We start from the raw sequence: 12,067 nt of genomic DNA, 5'->3' as shown, positions 1-12,067 counted from the left end.
GGAGGAGTATAAAGTAATGCATCAGAAAATTAAAGTTTGCATCTAAACAAGCCAAATGCTTGCTGCAAAAAAAATGCCTTTGCACAGCAGTGGAGGAGGTGACAGAAAGTTTCAAAGGATAGATTTCGGTCAGAAAAAGCCCTGTCTTGCATCACAACCAAACACAATGCAGGTGCTGGTAGGATAAGGAGAAAAACCTTCACTGGGTATTTTGACGAGCAACAGACTCCTATAGAAGAAAATGGACATTCAAAGTGTTCTGGCTCCAAATTGTTGAAAGCCTTAAATCTCAGAAACATCCCTTTAGAACAAACTCAGAGAGAGACCCAAATGTTATCCTCCAAATAACCACCTAGCAACAACAACAACAACAACGAGATTCAAGGTTAATGGCAAGAGCAGAGGTTCCCATATTCCAACTCGTCCAGGGACTTACATTTCCTTAAAGAAGCTTGTTTTGGCTGTAATGTATGCCTCAAAAAGAATTATTCCAGAAAAGAACTATACATTGCCAGTGCAAAAAGATTTGATAAAGGCAATTATATTTCCCAAGTTCAGTGTAAAGTTGATGCCTGGAATAACTCACCTCATAGTACTATAAAGCTGTTATTTTTATAAAACATAAAAATATCCCTGTTCAAGCCTTCACATGAAATTTTGAAGAGCCAAAAAGATGGTGAATCACTTACTCCAATATAGGCCCCACTCTCCAAACATCCTTACATACCCAACAACATTTAAGACCACTGTATATTGAACATAATGGTCTGAAAAGGGTATTTTAATCACGCTTGGCAGAACATAAATACAGAGATCTTGAAGAATCTTCATAAGGCAAGGTCTCTTATGTTAGAAAGAGCCTCTGATATTGCATCAACAACCTGTATATCTGCCCACATCTCCACTGCAAATTTAGGCCTTCACATATGCAGACAAACACCTGAAGAGAACCTATGCTATTTGCAATCACATCAGAATGGATTAATCAGGAGTATGTCCTCACACATACACACATACTGATTTCTTGGAGCCCAGAATCAAGGCTAAGGATATCACATTAGTGAAGAAATGAATAAACAGACTATTCAGATTAGTCTAACACATCGCTACCATACTTACCTCAGTACTGAGGGCTAACAACAAATCAGAATTCTCAGGGTGATACATTATTTGTGTCAAAGGATGAAAAGGGAGATCTGTCAGTACAAAGTTTTTTGCAAAATCAGATGATCTGAAGATTCGGCCTGTATGTTCTGATCCAGATCTGTCCCCTGTCAATATAACCTGGACAGAAATATACAGAGAAGGGTCATCTCTCCAGTTCTAACACGTGGCATGGACTCACATTACCAGTTTGACATCAAAACAGACATTAGCAGAAGCTCTGGGTGCATGTTTAAAAAAGTGCAATGTTGAAGTACACAAATCTATATCCCACAAGAAGCTTTAGTCAATCATTCTCTCAATGTCCCAATGTCATTTTAAAAAGTTCCAATAAAAAGCATACAGCAAAACTAAACATTCAATTGCATAGGATGATAAAATGCTAAGTTACTTTCAGATATTATCTTTTATGCTTTTGTCCCTTGTGGAATTCTGTACTACAAAGAAACTGTTGCACTATGCTATTACTGTATAGCTCCACCCCAATTAAAAACATTAGAGTGATTTTAAAAAGATTTAATCACCCAACTCATACCCCTTTACAGGTAAAATGGGAAGAAAATTCTATCCATAAAGCCCAAGATCAGTCTTGATTACCTACAATGAAGCCCGTGCTGTATGGGTATAAACATTTCTTTTGTTTTGGCAGCAAATTATTGCAGGAGAAGATCTACCTAAGCACCAGCACTCCTTTGAGTAACAGACACTCCCTACGCAACCAAACTTAGTAACACATTTCATACAATGCACTACAGAAAGGGACAGGAAAGAAAAGATTATATTTAAAAGGAACATGTTCTGCTAGGGATAAAGACCTGCTCAAGCAAGCAACTCTGGGAAATTCACCGAAACAATGCCCGGAACATTGGGTTACTGTGTAGGCATTATAATGATTGATCTAATCTAAAACCTGGTAATACTGTCCAAGTAAGTAATTTACAAGTGGAGACAAAGGAATATAAAACAGGATGGTATTTCAGAGTATTATATAGTGTGAGTGGAAAAGATGTAAAACACATACAGCGAATCTTCACTGACAAATTAATGTAGTTTGGCCTCACTTTAATTGTCATGGTTCAATGCTATGGAATCTTGGGAGCTGTAGTTGGGTGACTCTACAGAACTCTTTGGCAGAAAAGGCTAAAGGCCCTGCAAATCCCAGGATTCCAAGGCAGTGAAAGTGGTATCAAACAACATTAATTCTGAAGTGTAAACACACCTCATAGTCAGTGGTTAGGATTAACAGGAGTTGTAGCCTGACAACATTGGGAGTTCCATATGTACTCCAGCCCAATGTAAAGGATAGGACTACATTTAGTTTCCAAAATAACAGTGGGCTCTTCCTACCTTTCCTGAATTCTCAGGTCCAATAGCCATTCCAAACTCTGTTCTGATGAAAGTGTTGTTAATAAGATCCGTGATGTCCATGAAAGTTTTCCCATAGTCTTCACTAAGATTTCAAAGAAACATATGATAATTTTTAAAACTGAATATAAAGTTATTGCTGAAGTCCCTATTTGCATTTGGAAGCCTCTTAAAACATCTAAGCACAAAATAAATTACAGGAAGGACTGGAACATAGAGATTACTTAACTCTTACATGTTGTAGTTTAATCATGAGGAGAGCAATGTGTATACAGTACCCCATCATGAGCTTGAGAACTTTTAACATAAACACAAAATCTCCACAAAAATTTATAATGGAGTAAATCATCCTTCAAATACCAATGTTGCACATGAGGATAATGTTGTTCAAGGATTTCTCTTTCACTCTTCATGTGCTTGCCATGATGGATAATGAAGCCACAGATTTAAAAATCAATCAAAATTTATGCAAAAGCATTTGATCTAAAAAGAGGGACTGGTGAGCACAAAAGGCACTGTGTGCCATTAAATACCTACAGGTATCTAACCATGTGGGGACATGAGAGAAAGCCTCCCACGAGGATGGTAAAACATCAAAACATCCAGGCGTCCCCAGGGCAACCTCCTTGCAGACGGCCAATTCTCTCACACCAGAAGCAACTTGCAGTTTCTCAAGTCACTCCTGACACGACAAAAAAAAAATACCACAGGGGCAGAACGGACTTTGCCTCACATTTGAAAGACAATAAATACACCACCACATGAAAAAGGGAGCGGCATACAGTTCAGCACTCCTATATTTAAAGAGCCTCTACACAGCAACTGTATTAATGCAAACCACACCTAGAAACCGATGCAAAACATATCATAAGAAGGCTTTTCTTTAGTTTTGCTTTGTTTTTACTTCCATCTGACAACCAACTGCAGGTAATATAAACATTTTGACTTTAGTTGGGGCTAGTCCATGGACAAAGCATGAGGAATGGCAAGAGGGTGGTGAACACATCCAAAATGTGTCCTGGCTCTAAGTAATGAGTCCACACAGGGCTCATAAGTGACTTTTTAAAGAAGAAGGTAATACAAAAGTCCACCCTCACCTTGCCTTCTGCTGTATGCAGGCAATCTGAGGATGCTTCAAAATATTTATATTTAGGATCTGGCAGTGAATCCAATAAAGCAAATATTTATGGATTCAAGAAAGGAGGACCACAGTGTGTGCACAGTTGTAATATTCATACCTTCGATAGAGTTTAGACTGTCCAACAGTAACAATTAGCAGTGGTACCTGGAATGTGGTCAACACAAGAATAACCTGGAGGGAAGGAGAACAGCCTGTTAGTTTTGATAGACTTAAGAGAACAGCTGGCACTTGCACAGTCTCAAGACCGGAAAACTCCTATCCCAATAAGGATAGAATTTCACTTGTCCTACTCCTAGGATCTCCTTTTACTTCCTGAGACAACTCTGTTGGACAAAATTATATCTACCTGATATTCCACCCTCTAACATCAATCACCCATTCCATTTGTCTTTCTATGTAGTGTAGAGAAAGGCGCTTGGTGGTTGCACTTTTGCTGTGGTCTTTCCTGGCAGGAAAAGTTGACAACTGCATGAAGCAACCTCAAAAGTATTTCTTGAGAACTGTTTCTCCAACCCACAACTGAATATTGAGATGGCTTCACTTCCCACTGTCCTTTCTCAGCTCAAGTACTTAATTCTCAGAGTTGCAAATGAATCCAGAGATGGACCTATGTGAGAGGACAGGATGGCTAGAAGAACTGGCCTGACAGATGGAATTTAGCCTATAGGCTGGAGTTTACCCCTCTCTAAATTTAAAATGATGAAAAAGGAGCAGTTTTAAGTTTAAAAGCAGACCAAAATATGTTCAATCTTTACCCCTAATTATACTGCAAATATTTGTTTGATGAGAAAGCCAGTGGAACTTTGACAATAGATCTGGTACACTTCTGTTGGCTAATAAACATATTGCTTTTTTGTGATTTTTGTATTTTGTTGTATATACATTCTGAAGCAACTTTAATTGTTTTGTGGTCTTTGCCATCAGGAAGTAGATGTTTGTACTATGATACTGATATTTTGTCCTAAGCTGGAATTGGAAGAGCAACACTCCAATCCTGGTGTTTCCTCAAGAAAGGAAATATCCCTTCTATCTATTGTCGAAGGCTTTCATGGCTGGAATCACTGGGTTGTTCTATGTTTTCCGGGCTGCATGGCCATGTTTCAGAAACATTATCTCCTGACATTTAGCCCGCATTATGGCAGGCATCCTCAGAGATTGTGAGATCACAACCTCTGAGGAAACTTGCCATAGATACAGGTGAAACGTCAGGAGAGAAGGCTTCTGGAACATGGCCATACAGCCCAGAAAACACACAACAGTCCCTTCTATGACTTTCTAGCAGCTCTTTGCTGTTCAGAAACACTTGATTACAACTTAAAACATTTTGAGACTTATGCTTGTGAGAAGCAGGCAGCATCTATGTATGATGCAAAGAAAGGGGTGGTGAATATTTCCTCCTCTTTGACATGATATCAACTCTGAGGCAATTCTTACTTCAAATCTGGATGAACAATTGGATGCTTCTTACCAAACTCAATGAGTTGCACAATTATCACAACACCTACACAGCTTCACATCATTGTCTCTGGGCATGGGGTGGATGATAATAAGTGAGAGAAGAACATGAATTACTTGTAATAGTTATATCTGGAGAGAGTCACTCTTCGTGATCCATAAAGCATGAATGGATCGTGAAGAGTGGAAAGATAAACACTGAAATCTTCGATACTTTATTACTTACCCCAGTGCTGTCTCCAATCCAAGAGAGGGATACTGAGCCACTGAGGTCATTAAAGATGCGCTGTAAAGAAAATTAATTATAATTCAGATCTCTGCTATTGAAACCTATGCAAGAAAGCAAATAACCCTTTACCTTTGCTTTTAGAGTGAAAGCATTTGTAAACAAATTGAATATAAAAAGTACAATTCATAAAATAAAGGTGTGAATGAAGTTTTTCTAGATCCAGGAATGTGCGCTATATTATATATATATATATATATATATATATATATATATATATGGTGTTATTAACAAATAGTTGTGTATTTCCAAATGCAAGGAATAATTTGAGATAGTATATATATATAGCAATATATATGCATTCAATCTCTCTACTGCTGGGTTTTGTTGGCTATGGAAGCTTGGGACGTTTTCTTGTAGGATCTCTTTCCACTACTTTGTAACCAGCCAAAAGACATGTGAGTGGAGTGTCAATTCTGTGTCTCTATCACAAACACACACAGGAAACTGCATGGGCTACAGGCAAGTTGTAATTACCATTGACTGGCCTCATTATTTTGCATATACCATCTCAAATTATTCCTTGCATTTGGAAATACCCAACTATTTGTTAATAACAGCAGTTTTAACTCATCACTGTCCTTGCTTTCCAGCTGTAATAGCTTATATTTCCCATAAGCAAATCTAACTACAAACATGCAATGGAGCATCACTAGGGTAAGGTTAATGGGGATGAATTAACGCCCAGTGCATTAATTCATCCCCATGAACCTCCTCCCATTTCAGACCATACAACATCCATAGCCATTTCTTTTGTTCTAATGTTGCTCATAAATTGTAATTACTATACTTCACTGAATGTAATGACAAAATCAGTGACTATAAAAAATCAGCAGCAATGAAAATAACAATGTGTATTTGTAGCACATGCAGATGAAACCACATGATTCAAACCTTCATTGCAAATGGCAATAAAGACAGATATGGATTGGAGTAGATGTGTATTAGAAGGTTCAACAAGGAAATTAGCACAGTCTTGGGCTTGTGGGCACATTAATACAGCACATTTAAGTTGGCAGAACTGTGTTTGTTGTAATTAACTGCAGGAAAATTCTTTCTAAAAACTAAAAGAAAATGCTGAAACACTGTATACATATTTTATAGACAGTTGTTTTGATGTTGCTCAGTATGGTTCACCTGTTACTTGCAACATGTTACAAGATGATAACATTTTTCTCAATGCTATCATCCCAAAGGAATATCTGTTACTAAGGGTGGAATGTATAATGTACTAGTGTACTAATCTGTCTCTATAGCATCTATGTTGCTGCTAAACCAGAAGTCTAAATTAAAACAATTACACCAAGGTAAGTCACTTAAGTGCCAAGCCATGGAGAAAATATAGGTATAAATAACAAAAACAATAACTATTATTACCATCACCAGTTCTTTAAAATTTGAGGAATTGTGACAACAAACCGCATTTTGTACCCTTGAAGTGATACTAATTAGCAATATATACCAAATAATATTGGTGGCTAGGGATTTCTATAGATACCAATCTGCTGATGAAAAGACATTTGAACAAATATACCAAAGAAAGAGAAACTACTAATAGATGTACACAGATTTACTGAACACTGATAAAACGAAATATACCTCTAAAACAACATTATGAAAGATCACATTGAAGCTTTGCAAAACAAGCAATTGGACGGTCAGCATATTATGCAAATAGAAAGACTAGCTGAAACATGGAACATCTGAAAATTATTACAGAATAGTAAAAAAAAAAAACAAAGACATATATCTATAGCTCAAGAACAGGCACTTCTGTTAAACAGCATTCCAGGAAATATTTTAAAAATAACTAAGGATAGGAAATATAATCTATGTGATGAACAGTATGAAACGCTTGATCACATTAGTTCCTTCAGTAATTTTGCACAGACTGAACCTAAGAAATGCCATGATAAAAGTGGTTGCAACTGTATATTGGATATTTACAAAAAGTATACTCATCTGCAGGAAACTGGCAAGGACATAAGTCTTAAAAATGACCGACAATGGCGAATTAAAAACCCTCAATTAGAACTTAATGTGTACATTATAATGTGGGTTGAAAAAATGTTTAGATTATAGATGAGGCACTCTCTGGGGATAACAGAATTGAAAATAGAGAAAAGATTATGAAACATCCAGATTTAGAAATGGAGAATGAGAGCCTCTGAAAGAAAAAGAAAACAATGGTTTCAGTATGAACAATAGGTGCTTTGGTAGCAATTTTAAACAATGTGGCAAACTATTTGAATGAAATCATTATGAACAAGATCAGACCACCACAAGTGCAAAAAGTGATATTGTTAGGAATATGCTATGTTATCCAGTAATACCTCTCTGATATCTGAGAATCCAAACAAATGGTAGAATATAAAACCAAGAACAATAACAAGGTGTTTGTGGATCTGTATACACTTTAAAAGGGGTGGGCATACTTACACCTATGTACTCAAAAAGCAGATATGGTGTATGCTACTGATGGGCCTCTGGGAAATCAGGTCCTAAGGGGACCTCTGTATGCTACCAATGCCAGAGAGACACTGACAATACATGTCCCTCAACTATCAGAAAAATGTGGCTGTGTAAGCTTAGTTAAAGGCAGTCAATCAACAACCCTCACAAAATGGGGGGAGGGGCTTAACTTGCTTGAGAAGGAAGCCAAAATGAATGAAGGAAGAAACATTGCCCCAAAAGAGAAGAGATGAGCCCTTAGAAGGATTGCTGAACTACTGCTGCTTTTTCTGAAATGAATGAGAGGAAGAGTAGTGCAACACCCCTGAAAGAATCGCTCCTGCAATGAATATGGTGAACATCCCAGTCAATGGCACCAGCTGCAGCTCCCTTGCAGCCTCTTTGTGCCAAGTTGCTGCCATCACTGCCACTGCCACTCACTCCACTGTCTTCTTCCTGGTTCTGCTTTAATGCTCTGGAAATTACTGGTGAGTGTCCCAGAGAAAAGGCCTATATGTGCCCCACACCCAACTAACACCCTTATCCAGGTCACTCCAATTAGGGCCTGCCAACCAAAGAAAAGTGAGGTTCAAATTCACTATCTGTTGGTTCCCGCCTTTCCCCAAGTCCACACCATGCCATGCCAAGTCATGCAGGCTCCTGGGGAAAAGGAGTTAGTCCAATGCCATGGGTGGGTGGGTGGATGGGTGGGTGGAAAGCTGCACTATGCTCCTGAGCAAAGAAACAAATTCCCTACATGGTGAGACACACATTGCTTTTATTTATTTTAAAGCCAAAGAAGCTTGTGAATTTGAGAAAACAGATGTGCTAAGAGAGTGTGTAACTTTTCTGTTCTTACATATTTTTTTTATCATCAAATCAGTTCCTTCAATGTTCTTTTATCCAAAGCAGAGAAAGAAAAGATGTTCCCATTGATTTCCCATTCTGCTCACCATGGGTGGAAAAGCAGCTCAACGAGGGCAATTTTAAGCTCAAAACTAATTAAGTCTTTCCTCTTCAAGTTAAATCTGCAGCCTAGGATTACAAATGATAATAGAATACATATACAGATAAAGGAACCATTAAAATGCAAATTGCATGTTCCATGAATCCACGTTCCCTGCAAGTTTTTACTCCTTGACATCTGTGCAATGGGAAGTAGAAGCTGTTCCTTATAATATATGCTTCCTACTTAAAGAGATGTGTCATTGTTACCAAAGCAAGGATAACAATTACAAATGCAAAACAAAGACAGGTCCTACCTGCACCTCAGAAAGGTCACCAAATATTATGTTTCAACCTGCTCATGGTGCTTTGCTTATATCTTAGCTTTGGCAAACACCTGGGCTCTGATCACCACAGCTGTCATAAACTAGAAAATATTGTCAACCAGGTCTTGCCTCTCCCAGACAGGAAATGCTGGTTTGAGAACAGTTATTGGTTATGTAGCAGCGATAAGCTTTAAAGTCCCCCAGGATTTGTACAGAAATAGGAAAGCAATCAAAGCACGCAACAGAAAGGGGAATTAAAAAGCTGTATTTGCAGCATTTAAAAGGTGAAGGGTTTTAGTCTTAATAATCCAGCTGTAACTGCTGATTCTAAGGAGAAAGGATGGTATTAATTATTACACACCACCATCTATTTTCAAAAACATTTTTCCTAGAGTCACCAGTTCAAGTTTTATACATATAATTTGGAATACGATTATAGCTTGTTTTGCAACCTGTTCAGTACTTTATTGGGATGGCTGAAAGATAATGCATTTTAGGAACACCATTAGTAAGTTTAGAGATCACAGAAACAAAACCCCAACTAGGTTCGATGACATTCTAAGAGAATAATATCTGGCTCAAACAAGCCCCAGACTTCTCTGTGAGTTAGTGACATTATTTTAATCACAGGGGGCAAGGGAGTGTTACCAAAAACTACATTCTGTAAAATGTTTGATTTGAAATGTGATTTAAGGAGTTAAAATAGAGAAACAGTATCAGCTATGAAAGTAGAACTGAGAAACTGATCAGTAAATGCTGTGAGGTTAAATTACCCTTCTTGGCTATGGAAACATGGCCTTAATTAGTAAGTAGCCTGCAGAAGGGAGAGGTTGCTAAGAACTATTTGTGTACAGACCACTCCTTGCTTGGCATGAAAGGGTCATGCTGAACTGTTTGAAACTGTATCTCCTTCAAAGATATGTTTAGCTTTACTAAGAAAAGTTAAACTACTGACAGAGTTAATGTTAAGAAACAGAGACAGAGATAACTTAGGGGGAAATATACAGTGAGAAAACTGGAGCATAACAGACCAAAGAACAAAGTATGGGTATTAATAATGATATGAATCAGACGACTTTATTAAGACATGTTACTCTAGTACATCACTTCCCTGACATCAAAGGCATATCCATATTATTCTATAATACTTGAACACTCTGCACCCATCACCGTAACATCCAAAAGAATCTGAAATGTCTTCCTTTGCTGCAATATCAATTAACACCTATACAAAGCTGTTGGTCACTTCATTAACTTCTGGAAACAAAGAATAACATGTCTATTGAAACATTCAAGTTAAATATCTCAAACTGCTACTAATGCCCCTCAATATCTCAACACTTTTTAACACCACCAGCCACAATATCCTGCAGGACTGGTTTTACAGACTGGGACCATGAGACACTGTATTGTAGTGGCTTCATTCCTACCTGTGGGGCTTTTTTCCAAGAGATGAACTGGGGAACTGTCTTTTGGTCTTTTAGGATTTAGACAATGAGATATGGCAGCCAATAATTTTTCACTCAGTACTATTTTATTTCTATGAAAAATTGTAGGAGAGTCAATGGGATATATGAGCTAGGTGTCATCTACAAACGTGAAGACCTGGAAAAATACTTGAAAGGATTCAGAAAAAAAAAAGGTTTTCCTTCATTTCTTCTGAATTGTATTAGTTCCATTGCATTAGTAATGACAAGTAAAATATAAGATATTTTAAGTAGATAAAATTAACACCCATTTAGCAAAGTTGTTTCTCACAAAAGAACATTAAAAAAAACTAGCTAATCCAAGAAACACTGTCCTTCAGTTCAAAATGTACACAATAGCTTGCAGGAACTAATAAACTGAAGTGCTGCAAGATTAATGTAGTTCCTTATTATGTCCTCTTGCGTAGGTTTGATTCTCTTGTTTATTTGATATAGATACTGCAAACTTTCAGCAACTGCACTCTATCTTGTGAGAACACAAGCAAAAATAAAAGATCTTATGGAAGGGCAGTATCCAGGCCAAAAAGTACCACATATAAGATCAATTGACATACTCTCTGAATTTGAGATCTCTGTTTTCCTGTACTAGACAATTTGCAACATATTTCGAAACAATTGCGTACAGCCAATTACAGATAGAAAAAAGGAATGACGCAATGGAAGTCTTGAGAAAGAAGACTCACATGAAAGGCATTGTCTTGAGAAATCTCCTCTACCTGTGCAAAAGATCTGGGGTAGATAAAACTAAACAGACTTCAAATGCAGGGTTCTTGAAAATGTTTTCTGTGATGATGGGTAAACTGCCTCAATCCAAATGATAAAGGTCACTGAAAAAATGTTCACAGTAAAAAAGCAACATAATACAGCTGACACCACATGCTCTTCTCTCAACAAGTAGTTTTGCAAGTTTATTCGATGCTTAGACCATAGGTCTTTCACATACAAGTCAAGGCAAATAAATAAATACATGAACATCAGATTATCAAATACAATATAAAATACACAATAAAATCCTATAAATCATTAAAATGCTACACATATCGATGGCAAGATGCACCTTTAAAATACTACATAATGCTCTTCTCTCAAGAAGGTTCTTGTTTGCTAGAGTTTCATCTGAATCAGTAATCAATTAAGAGGCCAGGGTTGCAGAAATTGGAGTGGGTATTTGCCAGTAGGGTGTTACGTCCAAGGAATGAAAGACTGTATAGTCACTGATAATACAGTTCAGAAACCCATGTGCACAATATATCAAAAACATATGTTGGTGTATTGGATTTGTGAAGTCCAATCAGGATTTTAAAACAGATAACCTATTACCTATACTGCACAATGATGGCATTCCACCACTAATCTGGATAAACATGTTCCTGCCAGACCTAATTATAGAAGGGTAGTAGTAGATCAAACACATCTTGCAGCACTTGGTACAGGGTGAGGCAGCATA

The 12,067-nt window shown here is 37.4% G+C and overlaps 1 protein-coding gene across 2 annotated transcripts in view; it reads right to left on the bottom strand.

Moving 5' to 3' along the window:
* Positions 1-12,067, bottom strand: part of SORT1 (sortilin 1) — a 55,677-nt gene that overhangs the window by 23,424 nt on the left and 20,186 nt on the right. For both annotated transcript variants that reach the window (XM_060773231.2, XM_060773232.2), the window contains exons 2-5: positions 5,352-5,411; positions 3,768-3,841; positions 2,512-2,614; positions 1,120-1,284 (exon numbers count right to left, since the gene is read on the bottom strand). In XM_060773231.2, the coding sequence (XP_060629214.2) occupies positions 1,120-1,284; positions 2,512-2,614; positions 3,768-3,841; positions 5,352-5,411 (402 nt within the window). The remainder of the gene's footprint in view (positions 1-1,119; positions 1,285-2,511; positions 2,615-3,767; positions 3,842-5,351; positions 5,412-12,067) is intronic.

Source organism: Anolis sagrei, chromosome 4 (genome assembly GCF_037176765.1).
Source record: "Anolis sagrei isolate rAnoSag1 chromosome 4, rAnoSag1.mat, whole genome shotgun sequence".
Lineage (NCBI taxonomy): Eukaryota > Metazoa > Chordata > Lepidosauria > Squamata > Dactyloidae > Anolis > Anolis sagrei.
The sequence above is the reverse complement of the archived record's forward strand: the minus strand, read 5'-3'. Positions and strand labels throughout refer to the sequence as shown.